Source organism: Rhineura floridana, chromosome 7 (assembly GCF_030035675.1).
Source record: "Rhineura floridana isolate rRhiFlo1 chromosome 7, rRhiFlo1.hap2, whole genome shotgun sequence".
Taxonomy (NCBI): Eukaryota; Metazoa; Chordata; class Lepidosauria; order Squamata; family Rhineuridae; genus Rhineura; species Rhineura floridana.
In genome coordinates this window covers 12,292,121-12,307,007 of record NC_084486.1, presented here as the reverse complement: position 1 = coordinate 12,307,007, position 14,887 = coordinate 12,292,121, and the positions used below count along the sequence as shown (strand labels likewise).

The following is a 14,887-nucleotide window of genomic DNA, read 5'->3' as shown; positions in this document are numbered from 1 at the left end:
TGGGCAGTAGAGCAAAATGTGCAAGAGGTCCTCCTCCTCATTATTATCACAAGCACATTTTCTCAGGTTCTTGGGGATATTTGTTATTCTGCCCAATCTGCCAGCATTTGGAAGTGTAAAAAAACGAATTGCAGTAAATGCGTGTCTTAGGTTAATGCGAAGTGGCTGTAAAAGATATTGGGAACAGATAGAATCAGTTTTGAATCTCCAATACCATGGAGCTACACGGGAGTTGAGTAGGGTAAGTCTATCTAAGTATTTAGAATGATTAAAAATCACCTCACGAAGCCTCTTGTTTGTATCTATAGTATAAAATTGATGAGTAGTTAAATGATATCTGTGCAAGCAGTTCTTCTATTTTACAACCCCAAATTTTGTGTGAAAAGGGGTGACAGATACAACATTTTAATAGATCTTTGCCTTGCATAGAGGTAAAAGTTCTCACAAATCTTAAAAGAGCTAAATGTATGTGGGCGCTAATTGGAGGGATACCAGTCTCCGCCCGGAGCATAGCTGCAGACGTTCCAGGTGGCAGGAAAAGTAGGCGCCTTAGAAAATTTGACTGAATAGTCTCTAGGGTTAGAATTGTTGCAGCTTCCCAACCCCAGACCGGTGCACCGTATATTACATGCGAAATTACTTTGGCCTCGAATATCTTTAGGGCTGGCATGATCAAATTGCCCCCTACGGATCGATAAAATTTTAGGATTGCCCCAACATTTTTTGTTGCTAATTGTTTTATTAAATGGATATGAGATTTCCAAGAAAGGGTATCTGAAAAGGTCACACCCAAATATTTGAATGTTCGGCATTGTTCTAGTTTATGATTTTCCAATGACCATTGATGGTTCGCTGGTCTTTTACCAAAGGTCATGATTTTTGTTTTCTCATAGTTTATATTCAGCCTGTCTGTTTTGCAGAGTACATATAGTCTTTTCAACATCTTTCTTAGGCCAATAGGGGTTAAGGAAAGTAAGACCATATCGTCAGCATAAAATAATGCTGATACCTTCCTTAGTCCGATAGAAGGGGGAAAGTATTGCTTGTCTGAGAGATCTAGGATTATTTTATTTACAAACAGGTTAAATAGAAGGGGAGCTAGTGGACAGCCCTGCTTGACTCCTCTCTCTATCTGTATCGAGGGAGTCATATTTCCCTGAATGTTTACCCTAACCTGCGCCTTGGTATCAGTGATTTAAGGTTTGGGATTGTAGCCACAATCTCCAGTATCTCTCAGAATATTTTAATTTTTTTTAAGAGATAGAAATTCGCTTACATCATTGATTTACTTACATCAACATGCAACGATTCAGAGAATGTAAGGGTTAAAAAAAGCCTACTTGCCCTTCTTGAAATACACAGCTGTCTTTCTCCCCACAGAGAGAAGATGGAGAATCAGTTGGAAAAGGAGGCGAGGTTCCGGCAGTTGATGGCCCACAGCTCTCATGATTCAGCCATTGATACGGATTCTCTAGAGTGGGAAACGGAAGTAGTAGAGTTTGAGAAAGACAGGGTAAGAGAAGAGTCTGGTCACATGTACCCTCTCCTTTGTGAGTGCAGAGCTTGGAATATTACTTTTTAAAAGTAATAAATTACAGTTAACATTACATGTTCCAAAAAAAGTAGTAATTACCGTTACAATTGCTCTGAAAGTAACTGATTACTTTACTTTTCCTCCAAAGTAATCCCTACAATTACATTTCAGTTACTTAAAAAAAACGCCTACAAGGTGCTGGCCTTGGCTGCTGCACATCTAAGTAGCCTAAAACAACATTAAAAATAAACAAACACATACAGAGGTAGTAGAATAATTATTTTTATTCATAAGATAGCAATGGTGGTCTCTCCGCTAGTAAGGGTAGTGGGGAGGGAGGCTGAGGCCACTACTCAGATTTTTGCACATCAAACCAAGTGCAACCCCCCCACTCAGCCAGCCAGCATAATCTCTCTCACTTAACCACCTCCCAGACCCTGCCCTGCCACCAACTAAGGGACACTCACTCAAGCAAACATTTTCCCCTGAGATACAAAAAAGTTAAAATACTGCAAATGCACAGTAGCCAGAGAGGGTGGTGGAGGCCACTTTGTGTGCCAAGTGCAAACACAGTGTTCTCTCTCTCTCTCTCTCTCTCTCTCTCTCACACACACACACAGAGAGAGAGAGAGTCATCTTTCACCTCCACAGTTCTTTATCTCCATTCTGCTGCTGCCTCCTTTATCCATGTTCTTGACCTCCGGATCCTTTTTCCCTCCACTCCATTCTTCACCACCGCTATCCATTTTTTAAAATAATTGTTTTCTCCACTCCACCCCGTCTCACTCTCTGCCTCCTCCCTCGTCTCCTCCTACCCATCCACAGAGTATGAGGAAAGAGCAACATGGCACAGAAGCCCAGTTTGAGGCACATGATTTTCATCCACAAATCAGAGGAGCAGAAGACTTCCCCTGCCCCCCCAAGTAATGCCCAAAAGTAATTCTGGAAACATTACAATTACTCCACAAAAGTAGTAAAATTACTCCTAGTTCTATTACAATCAAAATGTAAAGGAATTACCCACTCGTTACTGAAAAAAGTAATGAATTACAAGTAATTCGTTACTTGTAACTAGTTACTTCCAAGCTCTGTGTGAGTGTGTGTATGTGGGAGAGCTCTACTTGTTGGAGACTTCCTACATACCCCCACACTCCACTCCCAAACGGACAAAGAAAACTGGAGGATATATATAGGCACAATAATTCAATTTTTTACACTCTGTATGTGTACAGAGTCACTGCAAATAACACGTAGCATTTCATATCCATTAGGAAGATATGGATTTGAAAGCCCTTGGTTTCGATGTGGCCGAAGGTGTGAATGAACCATATCTTCCAGGAGACTGTGGAATATTTGTTACCAAAGTGGACAAAGGAAGTATTGCAGATGGGCGATTAAGGTAAGGATTCGGCAGTTTGTCCTTCAGTTGCCAATGTTAAACTATGAATCTTCAGACCTGTGAAGACAAACTGGATTGAAATGGAGTGTCTGGGGAGGTGATGGTGGTTACAGATTATGCAATCAGAGACTACACATGTTGGCGTAGGTCTTTGGGCCAAAATTACAATCAACATGTGAGGGTAGGGGCAGGGCCAATAAGCATGATTCTGCTCCCCTTCAATGTGTAGGTTTCTACTCTGTTTCTTAGTCCACTCAGGACTACTTTGAAAGCGCATATAATGCTCTCTTCCCACCCGCTACCAATAGTGTTGGCAGTGAAGTGGTTGTCAGCATTCTGAAGGTTACTTCCCTGGTTATATTTTTGAAAACCTGAGTACACATGTCCATCAGACCATAAGGAGAATAGTAGTAGGCATAGTGGGTCTTTTGGAAAACTTCGGAAGAGTGCCTGAAGAAGACATGTACTGTTAACTCATTTTAGTTGACACCTTGATAATCCAGGATTGTACACCTCTGCCATCCAGACTTTCTTGGAAAGAGGGTAAGAGTGTATTGTTTTCAGTCTCTCTCAGCCTCTCAATTTTGCTTTGGAAGTAATTGCTGTGGAAAGGTTTGCTTCAAAAGTAGTTAAGACACTGGTCTGTAAATCAGAAAACATCCACACGGCTTCTGGCAGAAATACTTCTTTTAGGAGTTCTTAATTTGCTTTTTGTGTCTAGATGCTGATTCACAAAATTATGGGACATGATCCCCCTGTGTAATGGCTGTGAAAGATATCCAGTCTTTAAGGGAATCCTTGAATGATGTTATAACAAACACTTAAGGAATCACTGAACTGTTTTCCTGACCAAGAAATGAATTAAGATATTCTTGTATCATCATGGTCTTGGAAGTGGCTCTATTTCACTTTGCTTAAACATTGCTATGAGCACATGTAGGACACAATGAAATTGATTTTCTTGCCTTTGCTCTAATTAATCAGAGTGAATGATTGGCTGCTGAAGATAAATGATGTGGACCTTACTAACAAGGACAAGAAGCAAGTAATAAAGGCAGTGCTTAATGGTGGAGGAGTTATTAATATGGTTGTTCGCAGAAGGAAGTCCTTAGGAGGGAAGGTGGTTACACCTCTACATATCAATCTTTCTGGCCACAAAGGTAATTTCCTACCTTTTTAATCTCAATGGTAACACATATGTGCATCAAATAACAAGTTCACAGGGGTAAAAATTATGTCCATTGGGTTGTTCCCCATTTCCCATTGAAATTAATGCAGTATTATTTTCTCATAGTGTATGTTCTTGTGAGCCCGAAGTACCTGGTTACAGGTTACAGTGCTTGCATCCCTACATCCACATGACTAGATCATTCTGTTGCTCTCTGTATGCAGACTTGGTAGAATTACCTGTCTTTAAAGGAAACTCTGCATGTCATGTTTGCATGAGTCACTGGTCTGATCTTGCGTCCTTACAATTGTGGGTCATACATGGAACAGTAACTAGTGTTAACGTAAGGGGAATATGCACCTGAGAGGGTGGGTAATTCAGATTCTTTTAAAAGTAAAAATTCATTGATGTAGGAGTGAAGCGTGCCTCCAATTTTATTTTGGGAAATAAAATAGGTCCCATAAGGTTCCATGGCATATTGTAACAGTATAAAACACAATATTTAAAATCAGTTTTTTTTAAAAAAAAAATACAATTGAAAGATAGGGATGAATGAGACCAAAGGTCCATCTAGTACAGCATTCTGTTTCCACCACTGACAATCAGAATGTCCCAGGAAGCCCATATGCAGGTGTGAAAGGTAACAGTTCTTTTCTGTTAGTCCCCCAGCTACTGCTATTTAGATGTATACTGCTTTTGAATCTGGAGGCTTCATTTACTATGAGTTTGTCTGATCATTTTTTAAACTCCATCTTAGCTAGCAGTTTAGAAAGCCACTTTCCTCAGGAAAGTCTCCTTTCAGACTACTTGGAGAAAAATGGGGTGCACATTCCTCATTGCATTTTTTAAGGAGATTGCACTTTTAAGTCTTTTATGTTGATATGTATAAAGTATGGACCATGCAGGGCAGGTGTAGGGAACATTTGGCCCTCCAGATGTTGCTGAACTACAACTCCCATCAGCTCCAGCAAGCATGGTCAATGGATTATGGGAATTGTAGTTCAGCAACATCTGGAGGGCCAAAGTTTTCTGGCACCTGCTGAAGAGGGGGTGTGTGTGTGTTCAGGCAGGGATAGTGCTATGAACTTCACCATTATTGTAGCTTGGTGCAGTGAACAAAACCTCTAGTAAGATTGGTATGAGAGGATTGCACTGTATACATTAAATTAATGAGAGTAAACCTATGCACCTGTCTTCTCAATTTCAGATAGTGGAATTGGTCTAGAAAATGGAGTATTTGTTGCTACTGTAGTGCCTGGTAGCCCAGCTGCCAAAGAGGGATCCCTTGGAATGGGAGATAGGATAATTGCCGTAAGTCATATTTTTAGTATTTCTTAGCTTATGGATGAGATTGGATGTATAGGCTCAATGGAGATATCACGCCAAACTACAGTTTGTGCTGACCGAACCATGATTTGAGCCTCCAAATACATAGGAAAGCATGGTTTAGAGCTACTATTCTGCTTTACATGTTAATCTGCTCAGCACTCTATTCTCTAGGCCCTCTAGGTCACTAAGCTTACATAGTAGACACAAACCATGGTTTGCAAAGCTACTTCAAACTAGGGTTTCTGGCTTTGGTTTGCGGTCTGCTCACACGACATAGTTTGTCAGTTCAGACAGCACACGGAAACCATAGTTTATCTTCCTTAACCAGGGTTTGGTGTGCCAGTAAGAGACATATTGTATGTTACCAGAGTTTTCCATGCTTTCAAAGGAGCCGTCATTATTTATTTATTTATTTATTTATTAAATTTATTAGTCGCCCATCTGGCTGGTTGTCCAGCCACTCATTAGCGTAAGTGCAGGTACAAACACTAAGAAGAGAAGGGGTAGAGGAATCCTCTTTAGAGGGAGTGACAGCATAATCCCCCAAGTCTGGTTTTTTGAGACAGCCTAGCTTTAATCTTTATTGAATGTAGGCCACCCAGGGTGTTTACCCACTACCATCTTTTGCACTGCTGATGTCATGCTTTTGTTGCAGATAAATGGCATTGCACTAGATAATAAATCACTGACTGAATGTGAAGCTTTGCTGCGAAACTGCAGGGAATCTCTTACGCTTTCATTGATGAAGGTGAGTATTGAAAGGGGAGAGGATGTAAAAATGAGTAAAGGGTGCATATTCCATTTTAAAACATTTGTTTGCTTGTATGTGCAATATAGCAGTTAGGTAAAATATTTAACAGCCTACACATTAGGCAAGCGGGAGGAGGAAGCAGTTCAGTGGGTGTGGACTCCCAACCCTTCCTCCACCCACATGCCCCTACTCTTGTATCCTGTCCCTCTTGAATTCATCTGCCACTCATACTCTAGTTCACACACCCTGCTTTCTCCTGCTGCGTCCCCATACCTTCCCTCTTACTTCCTGCTGGCAGCCAATATCTGGGGTTACTCTCAGAGAGTGTGAAGCTTGCAGCATTGCCTAGAATGGAGCTGCTGAAGGCATTGTGGCTCTGTGGACTTAAACTGCACTTCCCTCGTCACTCGCTGCCTACGCTGGCCATAATGGACTCAGAGTATAGGTGGGCTTGGAGTTAGTGCCAACCCCAACCCACCTGTGCTTCAGTTCCAGTACAGTTTGGGCAGCAAGGGGGAGCAGGGCTGTGCATCTTGTGCCCTTAGCACACAGAGCTGTACCTTACCACCTACCCACCCCAACCCTGTTTCCCACTTCACCATCTCAAGGATTTTCAGTGGTGCCTGAGCATAATGGGAGATGAACTGGCTTCCATTTTATGTCATATATGAAACTTCAATGTGGCCCATTGATAAGTACTGCCACAAAGAGATAATTCATACGTCAAAGGATGACATCTGACCATCAGAAGTGGGCAACCTTGTGGTCCATGGTCCACGTGTTTCTAGCCCTCATGATTGCATCCAGATGCACTTGAAAGTGTCAGTGGCAAAACAAGCTTTAGAAGCAAATTTTTAAAAAGGATTCTCTAACTTTATGTATATTTTTAATCTATTTTCAAGACTCGTATGTCAAGGGCTGATGATGTTTTATACGTTCAGGAGCAACAATTTCTTAATAAAACTAGAATAAGGGCAATGTTCTACCTGCTGTTCAGCAGTCAACTGCATTCATAAAGATGATATGCCATGACATGGCATGCAAGTAAAATATGTAGATTGGCTCTGTCATATATGACGTGATGTGGCCTTCACTGCAAAAAGTCTTGTCTGTCCATGGTGTACGTGTGTGATTTTCATCTTCGTACACTTGCTAGGTCAGCGATGCAGTTCATGTGATGGAGGAACAGAAACTGCCCTTCCCCTCCACCCTAAGAATTTACGATGCAAAGTGCTGCTGAAATCTCGCAAGCCAAAGAACTTGCTGGATAAGGTTTCCAATAGTCAGAGGGTGGGATGTGAAGTTACCTGTCAAAACTACTTTCCCTTCCCCCTAACTAGCAAAACCACAATTCGTTAAGCTAAGTAATAAAAATTACAGAATAAATTATGCAAAATAAAGCAAATTTGTATAATTTATACAGTTTGCAGAATTAATCTTTTCCAGTAGGCTTATGGTACTAAGTATTAATGATGCAAAATGTTACTGTGTTCGTAATACAGAATACATACAGCCATGTTTATTGATGAATAAGATAACATATAGCACAGAGTGACTTGGTCAAGGTCACAACCCATTTCAAGATATAATTTGTCTAAGGCTGCAATCCTATACACACTTAGTGATGTGGGGTGAAATTTTTCCCAGTGCTTAATTTTTCCACAGAAAATTTTCAGTTTCATAAGTTCATTAGTAACAATGAATGGATGCCAGCTGCAAATCAAATGTTAGGTAGGCTTGGCACTTTCAATATTTTCATCTTTGTTTCCTAAATACCAATAAATTGTAATATGATAACACTATATCACACTGTAGGGCAGCAGAAATATTTTCTGTGCAAACTAAAAATTTCCCAGTGAAGATTACCCTAATTTGCATCTGATCATTTTCCAGATTTTTTTTTCTAGAAAACCAACATCACTTTCTGGGAATAAGTTCCACTGACCTCAATGGAACTTACTTTTGAATAGAAACACAAAGAATTGCACTATAAATGTACCTTAGTTCATCCTAATGGCTAGGGATTAAGAATTTGAGAGTGTGTGTTTGTGTGTACATGCTGTAGTCTTAATGTTCTGCTGAAATCATGTTATTCCCGTTTCTCCACCTAGGTTTTTCCTCAGAGCTCAGTCTCATCTTGGAGTGGTCAAAACATATTTGAAAACCTCAAGGATTCAGACAAAATATCAAACTGTAGGGTCCATGCATCAGAGGTACAAGTTCAGAACAAAAGAAATTTAAAACACAACAGCTCAACCCAAACAGACATTTACAGTCCAGATATAATGGATGTCAAGAAGGACCAGAGTGATCAAGAGAGTGGCTTGTACTGCGATCTCAAACCGTTCTCCAACAGCGTTTTACACACAGACTCTCATCGGAGCACAGTCCATGGGTGCCACAGTACCTCAGAACACAGCCTTGGCTCCTTTAGTCCAGATGTGTATGGGGAGCCAAGCTACGGGATTGTTAATCTGGACAACAGGAGGCTGCCTTTTGAGCCCACGGTTGCAGACTGTATGGTGGTTGAGAGCACATTAGACAAAGGGCATGATGGGAAACACAGCGGTGGCACTTGGCCTAAAATAGTGGTCAGCATTGCAACAGCAGAAACTGACAAATTTTCTGTGTACAAAAAGCCAAAACAGAGGAAGTCCATATTTGATCCTGACACTTTCAAAAGGCCTCTGACTCCTCCCAAAGTGGACTATTTGTCTCCCAGTCAGGTGTTGGGACATTCTCCCCAGCCGTCCAAAAATGAAGTCATTTCCACCCCTCCTACACCTCCTAAGAGAAGTGATTCTATTAAGTTTAAACACAAACAGCAAGCAAGTTCAGCTTCAGATTCCACCGTCACAACTGGCTCGCCACCAACCAGTCCTGCTACAGCTCAGCCTCCTGTGTCCATTGACCTCAAACCAGACTGTGGTATTCATAAGGGGAGAGGTAGACCCTCTGGACATTATTACAGGGAAGAGGGGGTTGACTCTGCCCATTTGCCTTCAAGAAAATCCTGTGAAGATGACATTGGCTTTCAAAGAGTGGAAGAGCCTGAAATTAAAAGACCAAGGCCCAAGTCTGCTCCTGCCTTGAGGCATAAACTGACCCCTGTGCCTGTTCCTAACCTATCTCATCAGGTAGATATAAAAATCTGTTGATTACTGCCACGTAAAAACTGTTCTTGAAAGTGCACGTGTTGCGGGGTGGGGGACAAAAGAAGCTTGTGATAAGGTGGATTGGTTTAAATTGAGGTAATTTTATAGAATTGGTTTTGAGTCATGATTTAAATAATCAGGAAAAGAATGGTTTAAATTACTCATTTAAACCAGGGGTAGCTAATATGGTGCCCTCCAGATGTTTTGAGTTATAGCTTCCATCACCCTAGACCAGCCTTTCCCAACCAGTGTGCCTCCAGATGTTGTTGGACCACAACTCCCATCTTCCTGACCATTGGCCATGCTGGCTGAGGCTGATGGGAGTTGTGGTCCAACAACATCTGGAGGCACACTGGTTGAAAAAGGCTGCCGTAGACTGTTGGCCATGCTGGCTGGGGCTGATGGAAGTTGTACTCCAACAAGAAAATCTACTCCTGATTTAAACCACACTTTCCTTTGGTAATTTTTTAATTTTTTAGATAAATATGTGAACTATTTGATTGCTGTAACAAGTGCTGATTTGGGATTAAAGAGTCTTGGTGCTGTCTAAGAGTCCCAGTGCCTTCTGGATTATAGAATTATATATGTTAAAGGGGAAGTCGGAGGGGGGGAAGAGTTGCAAATCTAGTGAATGGTTGTCTCCATACACGTTCGAGGACATTCAGCAAGATAACTTATTTGAATGCTACATGCACTTATTTGGAAGTGATTCTTACTGAAAGTGGTATGTGTAATGGAAGAAGTGGGGAGAACCTTTTACCCTTCCTCCATGATTGCCATTCTAGGTAGGCCGGTCATGCCAGAGGCTATCAAATAGGCTGCCACCATGCTCCTCTGGTGCTTCCTCTAACCTTGGTTGGGAGTGCTTTCCAGGGATCCAAGGCAAGTACTTATGAGGGGAAGCAGAAATAGCTCACATTCTTCCCTGGAGATCAACATGGCTTGCTTTTCTCTGTCTTACCCCACTCATACACAGAAGTAGCATGAACTTAATGCGTGATCGGTTGGAGTAAACCTGAGACTTTGGGCACTAATTCACCCAAGGCCTCCAATAGCCAAATTTTATGAAGTTTATTGGAAATTTTAAGAGGAAAGGAAGAAGACAAATGGAAGAGGCCGAACGTTGCTTCAAGAAAATAACAAAAAGAACCTTTTAGTTGAAATCTAGCATCTCAAAACTGCTACTTACAAACAGGCTTCTGGTCTCTTCACATGAAACAGTGCAGATGGTCAACTGAAGGATAATGATGGATGGTGAGTGACAAAGACTGTACGGTCACAGTCTACTTTCAAGAGTTTGGGACCCAGATGGTCATGATGGACAGTTGGCCGTCACAAGTTAGTTATGTCCATCAGGGACACTGTTTAATGCCTTTTGAAAGTTGGGAGATGGCTGTCATGACCACCGGATTACTCCATCTCTCTGCCAGATGGACTCTATCCTGGACTTGGTGTATTCACAGGGAGGCGTGAGCTCTCAATTTAAGGCAGAATAGAATACAAAACATTAGGGCCTTCACTACAGTATGTAATTCTGAGTTGACTTAAGCAAGATCAAGCTGCAAGAGCCCAGAACTTTGCAGAAGGAAGACATCTAGTTTGTCACAGAGCAGTTGTATGTTAATGAGATAGGAAAGTACATGTACAGTATTTGCTATAAATATTCACAGTTGAGAAGTAAATGTGTTGCCGAGCTGAGGTAGCTAGAGGACATAAAGTAAAGGAGTCCAAGATTACCCAGGTGGGTTCAGTGCATGACCTTGGTGTGATATGGGGTGGAGTCTCCTGGATATGTGGCTGTATCCAGTCAGCTAAAATCAGCTACAACAAAGCAGAGACATAAAAATAAGTCTTGCATGATGATAATTAAGAACAGGAGGATGTTAAGACCTGAGAGAACAGAGAAATGTTAAGCTGGTTGTGAAAGGACAGCAACATAGCTGCTAGGCCAACTTCTTCAGAGAGAAGGTTTCTCAGTTGGGAAAGGCCACCACTGAGAAGGCCCTCTTAATTATTTATTTTAACCATTCTTCTGTAAAGGTGGGGGGAGGAGGGCTGCTGATAAGAGTGCAAATGGGGAAAAGTCCTATTCAGTGGAGGCCCATGTAGGAAAACCACCAGCCATTTCTTTAGATTCTTATATATATATGTTCATTGTTTAATTTATACCCAGCTAATGAAGTCCTAAGAGGCTCCCAAAGGATCTATTTAGTATTTGGACATACTATTGTGAACACACTGATAGGTTCAACATATGGTTTACAGTGGCTTTGTTTGTTTGTCACAATTATTTATGTATCGTCACAAATGTGCATGGGCACTTTACAGAGTAATAGCAAAAAGACTGGTTCTTGCTTTGAGGTGCTTACAGTAGACAGTTCAACATCTAGGGAACCAACAAGGGAAGCGGAGGAAAATGGAGGTGGGGTGAAACCTGGAATTCAATTCAGTTATACTTCCCCAAGTTTAGTATTTCTTGGGGGCTTTCCAGACATAAGGGGTGATAGGGGAGAAAAGTCAATGTTGTTGAGTGGGATTCATAGTGTGGTTTATGCTTCCAGGTGGTTTCAGTAACGATTACAGCATGAATTATCAGGGTTACAGCAAGTAGCAGCACCTCATAATGTAGATATGGCCAATTGGCATCCTTTAGTCACGATCTGACTCAAAGGCAGTACGTGTCTGGCCCCTTGGTAGGCCTTTTAATTTTTATTCAAGTTATGATAGGAAATTAGCCCACAGTTCCGCTTGGGTTGAGGGTCAGGGGAAATCAAGCTGTAAAAAAGCCTTGCTTTCAATATTATCTCTTGTTAGTTTGATTATAAATATAAAATTGTACATGTTTAGATGCAGTGCTATGCCTGAGCATGTGTACTCCATAACTGGAAAACAGGGCTGTGGAGTCGGTATGCCAGACCTTCGACTCCCAACTCCTCTATTTTTCTACTGTCCAACTCAGACTCTGACTTCTTCATAAATGGCAAATGTATATTAACTAGTAATAACAAATTTACTGTAGTAAAATGGTAGCACAAGGCATTTCATCACCACCACGTGAATCCAGAGCTTGGAAAAGTTACTTTTTTGAACTACAACTCCCACGAGCCCAACCCCTGGGACTGATGGGAGTTGTAGTTTAGAAAAGTAACTTTTCCAAGCTCTGGATTCACGTGGTGGTGATGAAATGCCTTGTGCTACCATTTTACTACAGTAAATTTGTGATTACTAGTTAATATACATTTGTCATTTATGAAGGAGTCGGAATCAGAGTCGGAGTTGGTACATTTCTACCGACTCCAACTCCATCCAAAATTGCTCACAACTCCAACTCCACAGCCCTGCTGGAAAGCCCTTGATGCTTGAGAGTGCCCACATCCAGCCCTATCATTAGGCAGGGTGAAGTGGCTGCTTCTGGCAGCAGATGCTCCTGAGCCCATTGGCCATTCTCTTCTGTTGAAGAACAGAGCTGTGTGTACCATGAAGCCTGCCTTGTGCCACTTAAACTAGCCTGCTACCCTCAGGTGTGGTAGAGGATGCTGTCTCATCACCGGTATATTGTTTGGACTTTCCCCACAGGTACAAAAATACACTCCAGCAAGTGAAGAGCATCTTTCTCCTGAGCTACAGGAGTGGCCAACGTATTCACCAAAACGGTCCAGTAGGCACAGTGATGGGTTTGTGCCTACCTCTTTATACCCTGGAAGCCTGTCAGCAGGTTAGTAGTAGTGGGAGACCTGTGTATTGCTTTGAAATTGAGAATTTTTGTGTGCAGAGGTTCCAGCATGCACATAACTATGGGATGCATGTTGTTGTCCTAACCTTCAGAAGCAGGAGTTACTCTTTATATGAATTGCTCCCCAACTTTATAGGTACAGTACCAAGAAACATTGCACCGTGTCCTGCAGTAACAGCTGTTATGAGAAATCCTATTTACACTGCATGGAGCCATAGAGTTAACACCAGCAATTGTCCATCTGTCAGCCAATATTGTCATCAGCATCTGCATCCCAGGTATGTAAAGAGAAGAGCCTTGCTGGATCAGACTGCAAATCTAGCTGTTCTTGTGTTCTGCTACCGGGAGTGGTCACCTAGATGATACAGGAAGCCCACAAACAGTCTTCTCTAAAAAAATTTTCCCATAAGCAATCTGTATTTGGAGGTACATTGCATTAATCTCTCCATTCTGAAGTTGCGTTCAGGGTTTTTGTATCACTTTCACATGTTGGGGATTGCATCTTACCCACATATAGCTTCCTCTTTCAACAAGTCTTTTAAGTTGAGACCTTATCCCAGTCTGCGTCTGTTGGAATTGCTTTTTAATATGTTTTTTAATCTTTTTTTAAAACAGTATGTTTTCAACTTTTTTTAAGATGTCTTGAAAACTTTTTTGAAAACTTGTTTTTAACTATGTTTTGTTTTACTGTATTTTAAAGTCTGTTTTTATGATGTTTTAAAGTGTTTTTAGTGCTTTTGTTTGCTGCCCTGGGCTCCTGCTGGGAGGAAGGGCGGGATATCAATTAAATACTTAACAAATTAAATAAATAAATATAGTGTGCAATCAGTGCATCTAGTAATGCCTAGTTTTTCTGTTTGTTGTAGTGCTCAACACCAAGGCCGTCTAAGTTTGGACTTGAGTCACAAGCACTCTAGTGAGTGTTCCGACAACTCGCGGACAAGATCATCACACGGTTCAAATTCACTGCCCTCTAGTGCAAGACTTGGTAAGTAGCATTTCAAATTGAATAGTGCAGGCAATTTCTTGGCAACCATGGTTTTTGCAATTTAGGATAAATATTCTGTTGTTGCTGCCATCCAGTGGTTCAGACCCTGACTGTTCCCTCTCTTTGACCACTCAGAAACAGATTTTCAAATGCCCAGTAATAACCCACTTCAAAACTGTCAGGAACATTGGCCCAAAACTGTTGTGCTGATTCCTAGAATACTAAGAGCTGGTTCACATGTCAGCCTGGGAATCAGTCTTTGGGCTTGTGCAGCCCTAGCTCCTGTATGGACCATGCCATGTGATCAGGGTACATGCACTGCCTGTGCCATATTATGGGCAGCTGTGCATGTCTCCTTGTCTGAGTGAGTGTAAATGCACATCTAGAAATGCTGACGCTGGAACAGAGCAACATCTATGCATATTATGCTTGAGAGGGTTGGCTATGACTTTCTCTGGTTTGTCCCAATTGCATTCTTCATGCTAAGAAAAGTGTCTGTCTCCATACAATGAGTAACATGAGGACAGAAGTTCCCTTAATAATATAGGAATGAGAAGGTCCTTACTTCTGAAAACAAAAGGGGTGTGTGGAGTAAGTAGTACAGAATCCTCTCCTCAAACATTTTTTTCTCCCAGCTGTGTATGCTTCCAGGATTGGAACTCAGCTGATGAGGAAAGAATTTGGAAGAATGGTTGCAGGGAGATAAGCTGAGGGGGGGGCGCAATGGTGGTCCACTCCTTATCCGTACACTTTTTTGCTTTCGAAGTACAGTGCTTCTTCACCACCACTATATTTTTATGCAATTGGTGCAGCTCTGTTTAACTACCATG

At 41.6% G+C, this 14,887-nt stretch overlaps 1 protein-coding gene across 2 annotated transcripts in view; it reads left to right on the top strand.

Moving 5' to 3' along the window:
* DLG5 (discs large MAGUK scaffold protein 5) overlaps window positions 1-14,887 on the top strand; it is a 158,074-nt gene that overhangs the window by 106,439 nt on the left and 36,748 nt on the right. For both annotated transcript variants that reach the window (XM_061634894.1, XM_061634893.1), the window contains exons 11-19: window positions 1,381-1,513; window positions 2,806-2,933; window positions 3,918-4,093; window positions 5,309-5,412; window positions 6,086-6,178; window positions 8,293-9,318; window positions 12,913-13,051; window positions 13,206-13,347; window positions 13,936-14,057. In XM_061634894.1, the coding sequence (XP_061490878.1) occupies window positions 1,381-1,513; window positions 2,806-2,933; window positions 3,918-4,093; window positions 5,309-5,412; window positions 6,086-6,178; window positions 8,293-9,318; window positions 12,913-13,051; window positions 13,206-13,347; window positions 13,936-14,057 (2,063 nt within the window). The remainder of the gene's footprint in view (window positions 1-1,380; window positions 1,514-2,805; window positions 2,934-3,917; window positions 4,094-5,308; window positions 5,413-6,085; window positions 6,179-8,292; window positions 9,319-12,912; window positions 13,052-13,205; window positions 13,348-13,935; window positions 14,058-14,887) is intronic.